Below are 12,369 nucleotides of genomic sequence, written 5' to 3' on the forward strand. Positions count from 1 at the left end.
TCATACTGGATAAGAGCTTCTGCTAAATGACTAAAATGTAAATGTAAAACGTTAATATTTAGCAAGGCAAATCATCACCACATTGCCTAAGGAAAGTAAACATTATTTTCCAAATACTCTCTGGCAGTCTGTCGGTTTCCCAAATAGGGAGTGAATTATTCAACTCTGTTTGACCTAATTGGTGTGTTTTAAACAGGGTATGTGAGTGATCGGGGTCTTACTTAGCAGCCCAGGCAAAAGGCATCCGATACTGGCCCAGACGCTGACACGTCTGCTTGGCAGTCTTCAGAACCTTCTGGGCTGTCTGGAGGAACACACAGAAATACAATTCAAGTCAGCCAATAAGGTCTTTAAGCAAGGCCATTGAAATAACTTGTTAATAGACCAGAGTTGTGTCGAGGTACCGCCAGGTTTGGGAATAAGTACAAAAATAGATGTTGCATAAGTATTCACGTCGTACTGAAAACCGGCAAACCTTTTCACAGATGATTACTTGACAAATAGGATTCAAATAGCGTTACAAGGTTTTCAAAATGACAGATGTTTAATAGCAATGTACAATGTGTGTACAGTATGAGTCATAATTCTATGCGGTTTAATATACGGGGTGTGGTTAATACTCAGGTTTGTATACAGACAAAGCCATACAACTAATGGTGTGGTTTATTCCCGGTGCGGGTTATGAATGGGGAATTACGGTGTATTAATTCCCAGGTCAAATTTACAAACAAATGATCCAATGATTCATGTGCACTCTGTATAAATGACAAATCTTTCTTCTGTCCCCCATACGCAAAACATCTGGAAGGTTCCTTAATTAACTATAACATTTTATGCAAAGATTCATTTAATGTAAGACCACTTACCTCGGGGCGAATACTTACTGTATCCAATCATTGTAATGGATTAGTGTTTTTAATATACTTCAATGTTTTACATATTTAAAAAAAAAAAAAATGTTCTTACACTTACAATATAATATGTTTTCATGGAGACCGTTGACAAAAACATCACTATAAAATACATTTCATTTGTAACGCAACAAAATTCCAGCAAGGACCGAGTGGTTTGAATAGTTGTAGCCCAACTATAAAGTAATGGAAATGATTATCGTACACAGTAGGTGTGAATAACAGAAGGCTTATAGACAAACACTTGTCGAAGATCTTTGTTGGTGTCTCAAAGTGCAAACAGACCTTGTTGATGTCTGAGGTCTTAGTGTAGGGCTCTGCACAATGAGTGATGCCGTTCTGAAGGACCTTTTCCACTCTGGCCACCAGGAAGATGTCAGCATGGGGGTTGGTCACTGAGAAAATCCCCTGGAGGAGAAATTAGTCTCAGGTAAGGATCAGAGACAGTTTATATAACTGTTTACTGTAGAAAAACACTACTTTTAACCTTCGGGACAGTATGTAGGTCCAAGTCATATGATCCACCACCTCTTCTTCAATGCCTACAGCTTCTTAATACTTAGGGAAAAGCTACTTCAAAACACGATTTGGGGACAACCTACCTAAGGATGACACCTCCATGTATCCTACTTAATGATGAATGACTCGAGGTGTTTCAGTTATTCACCACAGCGTAATGCTTTTAGAATTTTAGTGCAACGAAAGTTCAACCAAAGAACTCACTGGCTGAACAAGCCTGCTGTCTGACCAAAAGTCGTGTTTTGTAGCAGTTATTATAGTCTTTGTGTTTCGCTGATTGCTCCACCACACAAGTGGCAGGAAGTTGTCATTGTTCAATAGAGCCATTGGACTTCAACCTCAATGATGTTCCTGTCAGCCACAATATTGCAGAATAGGTCAGTTGATTAATTCTTTGTATTTCTTGCATTTATTTCTAGACTACAGCCGGACGGGAGCCCTGTTTCCACAATCAAAGGTCAGCTTTTAGGATTTTAACATTTTGGGGTTTGCTACAGTGGGGAGAACAAGTATTTGATACACCGCCGATATTGCAGGTTTTCCTACTTACAAAAAGCATGTAGAGGTCTGTAGTTTTTATCATAGATACACTTCAACTGTGAGAGAAGGAATCTAAAACAAAACTCCAGAAAACTACATTGTATGATTTTTAAATAATTAATTTGCATTTTATTGCATGACATAAGTATTTGATCACCTACCAACCAATAAGAATTCCGACTCTCACAGACCTATTAGTTTGTCTTTAAGAACCCCTCCTGTTCTCCACTCATTACCTGTATTAACTGCACCTGTTTGAACTCGTTACCTGTATAAAAGACACCTGTCCACACTCAATCAAACAGACTCCAACCTCTCCACAATGGCCAAAACCAGAGAGCTCTGTAAGGACAAGGGGACAGGACGACTGCACTGTATCGAGGGGAGGATGGATGGGGCCATGTATTGTGAGATCTTGGCCAACAACCTCCTTCCCTCAGTAAGAGCATTGAAGATGGGTCGTGGAAACACACAGCCAGGGCAACTAAGGAGTGAGAAGCATCTCAAGGTCCTGGAGTGGCCTAGCTAGTCTCCAGACCTGAACCCAATAGAAAATCTTTGGAGGGAGCTGAAAGTCTGTATTGCCCAGCGACAGCCCTGAAACCTGAAGGATCTGGAGGTCTGTATGGAGGAGTGGGCCAAAATACCTGCTGCAGTGTGTGCAAACCTGGTCAAGGACTACAGGAAACGTATGATCTCTGTAAATGCAAACAAAGGTTTCTGTACCAAAAATTAAGTTCAGCTTTTCTGATGTATCAAATACTTATGTCATGCAATAAAATGCAAATTAATTACTTAAAAATCATCCAATGTGATTGTCTGGATTTTTGTTTTAGATTCCGTCTCTCACAGTTTATTTATTTATTTATTAGGATCCCCATTAGCTGATGCAACAAATGCATCCGCTACTCTTCCTGGGGTCCATACATAAAACATAACACGAATACAAACAGAAAAAAAACAAAAAAACAATCATACACGGAAACAACAAATTCTGATGAAATACAAATATACACATATACATAAACACACACACTCACATATGCATACATAAACATACATATACATCTACATACACATATGATATACTCTATCTACCAATATAAGTTATCATAAAAAAATATTTAGTTTGTTTTTAAAAACTCATATTATTTAGAATTTTAGCAATATGACCTGGAAGAGAATTCCATTCAACCATAGCTCTATACAACACAGCACGTTGTTTTGAGTTTGTTCTAGATTTTGGAATTATATATTTACCAATAATGGCATGCCTCGTGAATTATGTATGTACATTAGAGCTCAGAGTACGTTGCCTATACAGACAATCCAGAGTTTTCCTTCAATTAATTTTATTCATAAAGCCAAGGAGTGATGCTTTTAAGCTCTCATCAACCGGTAACCAGTATAGTTTGCTGTGCGTTTTGTTAACATTAGCCCTTAATGAACAGCAATTAATAATCTTATTAATACATTCCCTGGTTGGCTGGTTAATAACCTGAACCAGATTAGAGGCCCCAGTTATAGTAAGAATTTTCTTTTTCAGTGAAAATTTTGATGCAAGAAAATCAATGTTAAGGTCTCCCAGGATATAAATGTCCCTATTTTCATCACATGCTCGCTCAAACATTTCTCCCAAAACATCAAGATACTGACTGCCAGACCCTGGTGGCCTATAAGAGCATGCCATCAACATAGGCATTAAATGGGGTAGGTGAACTTGTAACCATAACATTTCAACGTCACATGACATTAGATCTTCTCTGATTTTAACTGGAGTTGAAGATGTATGATAAAAATTACAGACTTCTGCATGCTTTGTATGTGGGAAAACCTGCAAAATCGGCAGTGTATCAAATACTTGTTCTTCCCACTGTAGGTAGCCTGTCTTTTTGAACCTGAGAAACAATGAATGCTTCTGATTTGTGAAAATTGCAAATTTTGAAATCCCTGTTTATGGTGGATATTACGGTTTGCTTACAATCAGGATATGTAGAAATGGACGAACGCTCGTATCCTGATTGTGCAAGGAAATTTCACAACTTTGTTGGCACATATGTTAATACCATACTGCAGGACATATATAGATAAACAGAGGAGCAGAGAAAAAAATCCTTTTAAGTCGCTGTGGATTACGTCGCTGTGGAGTCTCAGCTAAATGAATAATGTAAATTTAGAGCTGGGAAGTGGCTGCCTTGACTGTATTTAGTGGTTTTCTGTATACATGAAAACCCAAACAGGGCATAAACTATTTCTGGGTTTGTGAGGTGACGCAAAATGAGGCTCTTTCTATGTCAAACGCACACACACACATGTGCCTACACACGCACACACACAAACGCACAAACAAACGCATGCACGTGCCCACACTTCGGCACATACAATTTCTTCCTGCTAGTGGCAGCACAGTAAGAACACTCGGGTATGGTTGGAGAATAATACCGCCATGACCCGATGAGCCGGTCTCAGTACCACACCCTGACTGGGGAAATGGAGAGAGGAAGATGAGGGCAGAGGGACGTATTTTGGACTTACACCCAAACAGCACCTCAATTACGCCGGTCTCATGTGCATAATCACGCGCTGACCGCGAATAGGGGAAGCCTATTATCATCTCCCTATGCCCTTCAAGACCGCGCTAGGTCCACCCACATGCACAAGCATATCCCCACCTCATTCTCAGTGTCATCAGCACACTTGGTTGGACCGCTTTCCTGCTGAAAGCCCGGTTCTGCGTCGGGGTCCAGAGATATTATGCAGTAGTTCCATTTCTCTTCTCTGCATCTGTGTTCCACTACTGGGATGTGTTTCAGAGGGAGCCCTGCCATGGTTCCATGCTGTCTGGGATGGAGGGAGGTGAGGTTCTGTGCGTGCTGTAGCCGTGTCTGACTAATGCTGCCGGAGTCTGCTTCAGTCTTAACGCTGACACACTCTTTTCCATTCGGGGCCTATGCTGCTATGTCTATGTGTGTGTGTCTGTGAGCACACAGCTCCTTTACGGGTTTATAAAATAGGCTATCATGAGGAGAACTTAGGAGAACCATAAGAGAACCATGAAAAACTGGTCAGGTACTTCCTAGTTAACTGGCTTCTAACTGTTTTACAGTGTTGGAAGAATGGGGCAGGGCTTATGTTACTGCTACTGGAGAATGTTGGGTATTCCAGCGAGCCTTTGAAAGGCTTTATAGAAAGGCTCAAGTGAGCACACATCATAGCTGCAGTTTTGAGTTGAATCAGTGGCTGAATAATGTTAAGGAGAAAAACGGAACGGAAATACTCAATAGACTTTAACCCAATGTCTTGAGTCTGTCTAAATCCAACAGGAATGCACTGAGACATGCATATCTAGTAACTTTGGTTAACAAATTCCTCTAGTAACAAACCACGTTATGTAAGTCCCCATGTAAACAGCATAGTCCTGTATCAGCCTGAATCTCAACAAGCTTTGAATAAAGTGGAAATGTAACCACTGATCACGTTGTAGGCTTGTGTGTGCAGGTGGGTGAGGTTTTGCTGGACCTGGATGTCCAGCCTTGGGATCCCTCGTTGACCGGGAGCACAGAGGTAGCCAATAAAATACACAGCAACTTGTGACACTTAGCTAGGTCCCTCAAATGCTGAGTGGTGACCCATTTTCACAACATAAATGAATAAAACTACTGGCTTACAGGGGATTTGTTCCGGGAAGCTATGGAGGCTTACAGCCACTGTAGGAAATCCACTGCAAAGCAGCAGCGCATGCGACGCTCGTTTCTGTTTTCTTTCCTTTTATAGATGTACCACCCTGGCAATGAGTTCATGTCAACTGTTAACTGTTGGTTCAAATGTTTTTTAACCCTATCAGAAAACCTTACACAGGAATGCAATCTAACGAAGTCAAACAATATGATGAAACGGTGAGATCAAGAGGAGTAAGAGGAGGAGACCTCCACGCGGGTGGCTCATTGTATCTAATGACTGCATAATACCTAATGACTAAATCCCCACGGTCACCACAGTCTTACTAACCCTACTGACAGAACCCAGGGCCTGTGAGGTCACCACAGTCTTACTAACCCTACTGACAGAACCCAGGGCCTGTGAGGTCACCACAGTCTTACTAACCCTACTGACAGAACCCAGGGCCTCTGAGGTCACCACAGTCTTACTAACCCTACTGACAGAACCCAGGGCCTGTGAGGTCACCACAGTCTTACTAACCCTACTGACAGAACCCAGGGCCTGTGAGGGGACCACAGTCTTACTAACCCTACTGACAGAACCCAGGACCTGTGAGGTCACCACAGTCTTACTAACCCTACTGACAGAACCCAGGGCCTCTGAGGTCACCACAGTCTTACTAACCCTACTGACAGAACCCAGGGCCTCTGAGGGGACCACAGTCTTACTAACCCTACTGACAGAACCCAGGACCTGTGAGGTCACCACAGTCTTACTAACCCTACTGACAGAACCCAGGGCCTGTGAGGTCACCACAGTCTTACTAACCCTACTGACAGAACCCAGGGCCTGTGAGGTGACCACAGTCTTACTAACCCTACTGACAGAACCCAGGGCCTGTGAGGTCACCACAGTCTTACTAACCCTACTGACAGAACCCAGGGCCTCTGAGGTGACCACAGTCTTACTAACCCTACTGACAGAACCCAGGGCCTGTGAGGTCACCACAGTCTTACTAACCCTACTGACAGAACCCAGGGCTTGTGAGGACACCACGGTCTTACCTGAGTGGGGAAGCGCAGCAGAGACTCAGACACCCTCTGAAGAACAGGAAGACCGTTCCCGTTCCCCGCGCCTCCGTTGACACCTCCATTCACCCCTCCACCTCCTTCTCCTCCCTCTGACATAGGAGAGAGTGGGCCGGTGTCGGTCAGCATCTCCCGTACGCAGGGAGGGTTGAGGTCCACGTGGAAGTCAGAGGAGATTTTACAACTCTTGGACACGTCAAAAAGAGCGAGGCTGATGAAGAACGGCTCCACCTGGAAATGAGACAGCAGGGAATGATGATGTGCATGACTGTGTGTGTTGTGTGCATACAAATCAAGCAAAACAAACGGACTAAAATCAATGGACGCAACCCCATCCAGAAACCGTTATTTTATCTGCGTTTGGTTTTATAGCCAAGGGGAGGATAAAGAGGTGGGGTCCAACAGCCCATATCCCAGAAGCCAAGTCTGCTCTGGCCAGCGTTATGTTTCTCAGCAGTGTGTTTTATGTCTAGTGTAATCCACTTCAAGGAGAGAGAGGGACACAGTGAACTGGCTGTACACTCCTGGCTGTTGTCTGCTCGGCTCAGCATTTTTGTCACAGTCGGTGGAACGCAGGCTGCTTACATCAGGGAATGACATGTAGGTCGTAATTTGTAACTTGGGCCTCAGTACAGTATTTACAACGAAATACGCAACATTTTGGGAGAAAACTAGAAATCCGAGGCTTAACGTGATCTAAAGGTTATAAACATAGAGTAGAGGACGGAATGCCAGGTTTCCCCCTCTGAGTGCAGAGGGACAGTGGTGAACAGAAGAGTGTGTGTGTGCGTGTGTGTGAGCTCACGTTGGTGAGGACCCCATCTCCCTTCTCGCTGACACAGCCCTGCAAGCTGAAGGTCAGGTCATGGCAGCTGACAGCGATGCGCCTGCCGAAACGCTCCTCAAACGGCTTCACGTCCGGCTCGATGCCCGAGAAGTCCAGCCTCTGGAGGGTCGAGGAAACATGAACAGACCACGATAGAGAAGGAAGGCCTTAGGGGCATTCATCCCCATAGAAACGCGTTCTGATTCCCTAAAATGTAAACTGTCTGGTTGACGTCAGTGGATTCAGCAGGCCCTGGGCCCACCCAGACCATAGACATCGTAGTATAGAGCAGTGTTTCCCAATCCTGGGCCTCGTGACGTTTTAGTTTTGGTCCTAGCACTCACACACCTGATTCAAATTAAAGACTTGATGATGAGTTGATTATGTCAATCTAGTGTGTAAGTGGCAGGGTGACATTTGAATCAGGTGTGTGAGTGCTAGGGCAAAAACCAAAAGGTGCGTCCCTTTGGGTCCCGAGGACCAGAATTGGGAAACACTGCTCTAGAGTCATATTATATGCCTGTGTAAATAGGCTCGGCCAGTCATTAACAATCATATTGTAAATGAATATGGTCAGATAGTGATGGTCCTAACCTGTGTTTCAGGGTCCAGCAGGAACAGCTTTTGTCTCCCCTCGTTCCTGTTGATTTTATTGAGCTGGTCTGTTTCCCTGGCGTACTGCGTGGAGAGACAGAGAGAGACAAAGAAACAAAGAACAGCCTTAGGTCACAGAGGTCTTACACCCTCTCCTCCTCTTCCATCAGGTCTTTCATGTGAAGAGGAGAGCTGAGGGCCAGGACATCTCAGAGGAGACAGTAAACAGCCTTCCTAAAACAGAGCACACTGTTACCAGCCTCCTCACACCGGGCAGACAGTCCTCTTTGTTCTGTGATGCTCTGGGCTCATAGACACAGTAAAGCATGGAGGTAGTTCTCTAAGGGATAAACACAGGCTACATCCCAAGTTACACCCTACATTGCGTGCACTACTTTTGCCCGGGAGGGCCCATGGGGAATTGGGACATAATGGGTAAGCCAGCCGTAAGCACCTGCTACAGACACACTCTCAGGTGCAGGCAGTGTCTGCATTCCATTTGGAGAACATTCATTTTGTTTCTCTTACGGACTAGAGACACGTTCCTATTCAGCAATCATTGCAGATTACCAATATGTATGTATTCGGAGGGGTTATCGTGTTTAAACAAGCCCTTTGTCTTCCTGAGAAGAATACGCTCTGTCTGAACACTCCACTCTAAAGCCACGCGCCCTGCTGTGCGTGTGAGGTAAAGGATGTGTAATACAGCTCCAGAAAAAATGAAGAGACCACTGCACCCTTTTCTTTGCTTTCCAAAAAAAGTCGAAAAGGGAATGTTTTGAGTGAGGAACAGAAAGGTTAAAATTAAGAGACCACTGCAAATTGAATGCTTCTGTTCCTCACTCAAAACTTTCCTTTTCAACTTTTTTGGAAAGGAAAGAAAAAGGTGCAGTGATCTCTTAATTCTTTCCAGAGCTGCAGATATCCACACTATCGGAAAAAGAAAACCGCTGTGTGGTGAAGGGAAAAACACAACAGGCTGAATTAATTAGCAGAAGGCTCTACAAAAACCGAGGTCTTCCCTTAATCATCAAGGGCTTTGAATACTGTATACTCACATATGAACGTTGGGAAGTTGCTAGTATAATCCTGACCAACTGTCCTTACTTTCTTAACATAACAACATAACATAAAAACATAACAGCAGAGCTGTGATAATGATTGGTGCTAATGACAGTAACATACAGTACCTTCATGAGTTCAGGGTGGAGACTCTTCCCGAGACTCTCCAATAGGCTCTCTCCTTTTCCCTGGCTGGTACTGTCCTCATCTGATTGGAAGAGAGAGGCATCAGTCGAAAATAGTGCCAATCCAGGATTCGGATGAGTATGTGTATGCATCCTAACGCAATGTGTGATCCACATTGCGTTGGGGGGGGGGGTCTTAAAACAGTGAAACACAAGTTGAGTGACTGGATGTTAGCCATACGCCGGTATCAAGCCAACGGGTGAGTCAACTTTTAGTTCTGCGCTTTGCCAAGCGCTGTGTCGTCCCAATTCGCTAATTTCTTTCAGACAGAGATTGAAGGCCTTTCCCTCTAATTCTGCTGTCTAACTCCCTTTGGTGTGTTGCAGGGGGGACTGGAAACGAGCCGGTGACACTCCCACAGCTCTTTGCTGTTCCCTCCAAATCTAGTCTTAGTACCCCAGAAGATTTTAAAGGACTAATTTGTCATTGAAAAAAATAGATGCACACACACACACACACACAGTACAGAGATTCAGCATTATAACATTGTTCATATCTCCCCCCTTGTTTTGACAGGTAGGTACGACTGAGAAAACATTCTATTTTTAAGCAAGAAGCTGGGAGCAATTATGGTTACTGCCTTGCTTAGGGACAGAAGGACAGCCTTTTTGCCGGCATGTAGATTCAGTTGCTCTGACCACCAGACTACCCAGCCACACCTATAATGATGGCACTGGGGCAGAGGAGTTAACTCAATAATATAGAGTTATCAAATTACACATTTATCACCGCATATTAACTTTGGAATAAAACGTCACCCACATCATTGAACTTCACATTACAAGGCGGAATCTCTGAGCTCAGAGAGGAGGCCTTGGTATCCAACTTGCAATTCCAAGTTGGATATCTTTTTGAGTAACAGCTGTTTTGAATGCACTGAACTAGGGGGTCAGAAATATTCAAGTCCTGACTCCACAGGTTGTTTTGAACAAGGCACATGAAGGTTTCAAGATCAAGAAAAGCAGGTGCTGTCGGACTAATTGACAAATTTGTCTATTCATTATTTTGTAAACGCCCGCTGAAACATCTTTGCACAGACCTTTTTAAATATAAATCTGATTTTTGTATGTATTCTACATAAACTAAATAACTGAATGTGATTGAGGGGAATGTTTTAATCGTTAGACAGCTCCGGTTGGCTTTCACCGACTATCTCAACTGCCAAACTTCCACACCAGTTCACAATAACTTCCTGAGTCAGCCGACATTTCCGAAGAAATGAGAAAGGGGAACTAAACACAAATGACTGGTGTAACCAACACAATGCCTCCTAGTCATGCACATGGCTAGTTCACATAAGTCCAGCCCCCTCCATCCTCACTAAGGACACAGCTGAGTCCACTGGCTGGATCCCATTGGTTGGCGGCATGTGCGCATGTGATCATGATAGCCCCCTCACCCAGGTCAAGGCTGTCTCCTCCATTCCTCCGGTCTCCTCCGTCGCTGCTGCTCTGCAGGGCCTGTTTCAGGGTGACCACCCACTCCTCCATCTCCGCCTCGCTGTCTGCAGCCAGGAAGTGACTATAGCGCTCCTGCATCTTCAGCTCAAAGCCGTTGCGACGCATCTTAGGGCACTGGACACACACACACACACACACAGACAGGTTGAAAACCTGAGCACCCATGACTAGGAATAACATTTAATAATAACATTTGCAGACATTAGGACGAGGCTTTCAGACTTTTTCAAAGGAAATTCATACAGACCACATATGGCTACGGTGATCCAGACCGTACATTGTACTCATTTTACAATTTGTTTTAATCATTGTGACACACAATTTTACAGGGATTTGAAAAAAATAATTGCTGGGACTGTAAATTCCTCAGGGGTAGTAGTGTTAATGAGCCAGCTAGAGGCAGCATTATCTAACCACTTAGCATGGCATGAGCTTGAAATGTGAAGCTAATTGAGGTTAGCTCATAAAATATTTGCCTCTCATGGCCTGTGCCATGGACTGGATACAAAGCAGTCCCTGAGGATGAGCTGCATGTCATCCAACAAATGTAAACACCACTAACACCGGTCATACTTTTGACCTAGTCTAAAATCAAATAGACTCTGAATTTAGCCCAGAGAAATGTATTAATTATTCCAATTGGACTGTTAATATCTCACCCGACACCCAGAAGAGGACTGGTCACCCTTCTGAGCCTGGGTCCTCTCTAGGTTTCTTCCTAAAATTCGGCCTTCTTAAGGAGTTTTTCCTAGCCCCTGAAATTCAACACTACTGTTGTTTGCTCCTTGGGGTTTTTGGCCGGGTGTCTCTGTAAAGCACTTTGTGACAACTGCTGTTGTAAAAAGGGCTTTATAAATAAATGTGATTGAAATTTGATCAGATCACAGATCACATTAGCAATGTACATCAGTAGACGATTAGACAAAAATATGACCAGAAATAACCTCACACCACCTCTACAATTTGGTGGTATACCTGGATTGCACATATTAGTCTCCAAACTTCTCAGTCCCCAAACTTCATTCCCATTGAACAAACTACTTAAAAACAAGGGTAACAATAATTTGAACATTTCAGAAAATGTATTATCCATTCAGTATAATTTTTATTCATTACGTTTAATCAATAATGAAATAAAATACTGTATTTTCCGAATCATAATTTAGCCCTAACTCAATATATGTGTTGTTTACTTCATACAGACAATTTTGTTCTTCCCCATCAAGGTTGTAAATTGTGTTTAGGTTACTGTACATTACTTCTTTATTATGGGTTCCTCTTTTTATTGAAATCTAGTAAATCCTGGGCCTTCAATGCGTTTACAGTGGGAGGTTCCCCAGTAGAAACATACAGCCAAGGGGATTACAAACAGTTACTATATAAGGAACAAGGTAACAATCATATGCTAGCATACACCGATCAGCCATAACATCATGACCACCTGGCTAATATTGTGTTGGTCCCCCTTTTGCCGCCAAAACAGCCCAGTCCAGTTCTGATGCTCACGTGCCATTTGCAGGCGT

At 43.4% G+C, this 12,369-nt stretch overlaps 1 protein-coding gene across 5 annotated transcripts in view; it reads right to left on the reverse strand.

Annotated features, from left to right (window-relative positions):
- dock11 (dedicator of cytokinesis 11) overlaps positions 1–12,369 on the reverse strand; it is a 103,856-nt gene that overhangs the window by 70,780 nt on the left and 20,707 nt on the right. For all 5 annotated transcript variants that reach the window (XM_034290587.1, XM_034290584.1, XM_034290586.1 and 2 more), the window contains exons 8-14: positions 10,786–10,960; positions 9,329–9,408; positions 8,139–8,222; positions 7,524–7,664; positions 6,695–6,949; positions 1,197–1,319; positions 222–304 (exon numbers count right to left, since the gene is read on the reverse strand). In XM_034290587.1, the coding sequence (XP_034146478.1) occupies positions 222–304; positions 1,197–1,319; positions 6,695–6,949; positions 7,524–7,664; positions 8,139–8,222; positions 9,329–9,408; positions 10,786–10,960 (941 nt within the window). The remainder of the gene's footprint in view (positions 1–221; positions 305–1,196; positions 1,320–6,694; positions 6,950–7,523; positions 7,665–8,138; positions 8,223–9,328; positions 9,409–10,785; positions 10,961–12,369) is intronic.

Source organism: Esox lucius, chromosome 24 (genome assembly GCF_011004845.1).
Source record: "Esox lucius isolate fEsoLuc1 chromosome 24, fEsoLuc1.pri, whole genome shotgun sequence".
Taxonomy (NCBI): Eukaryota; Metazoa; Chordata; class Actinopteri; order Esociformes; family Esocidae; genus Esox; species Esox lucius.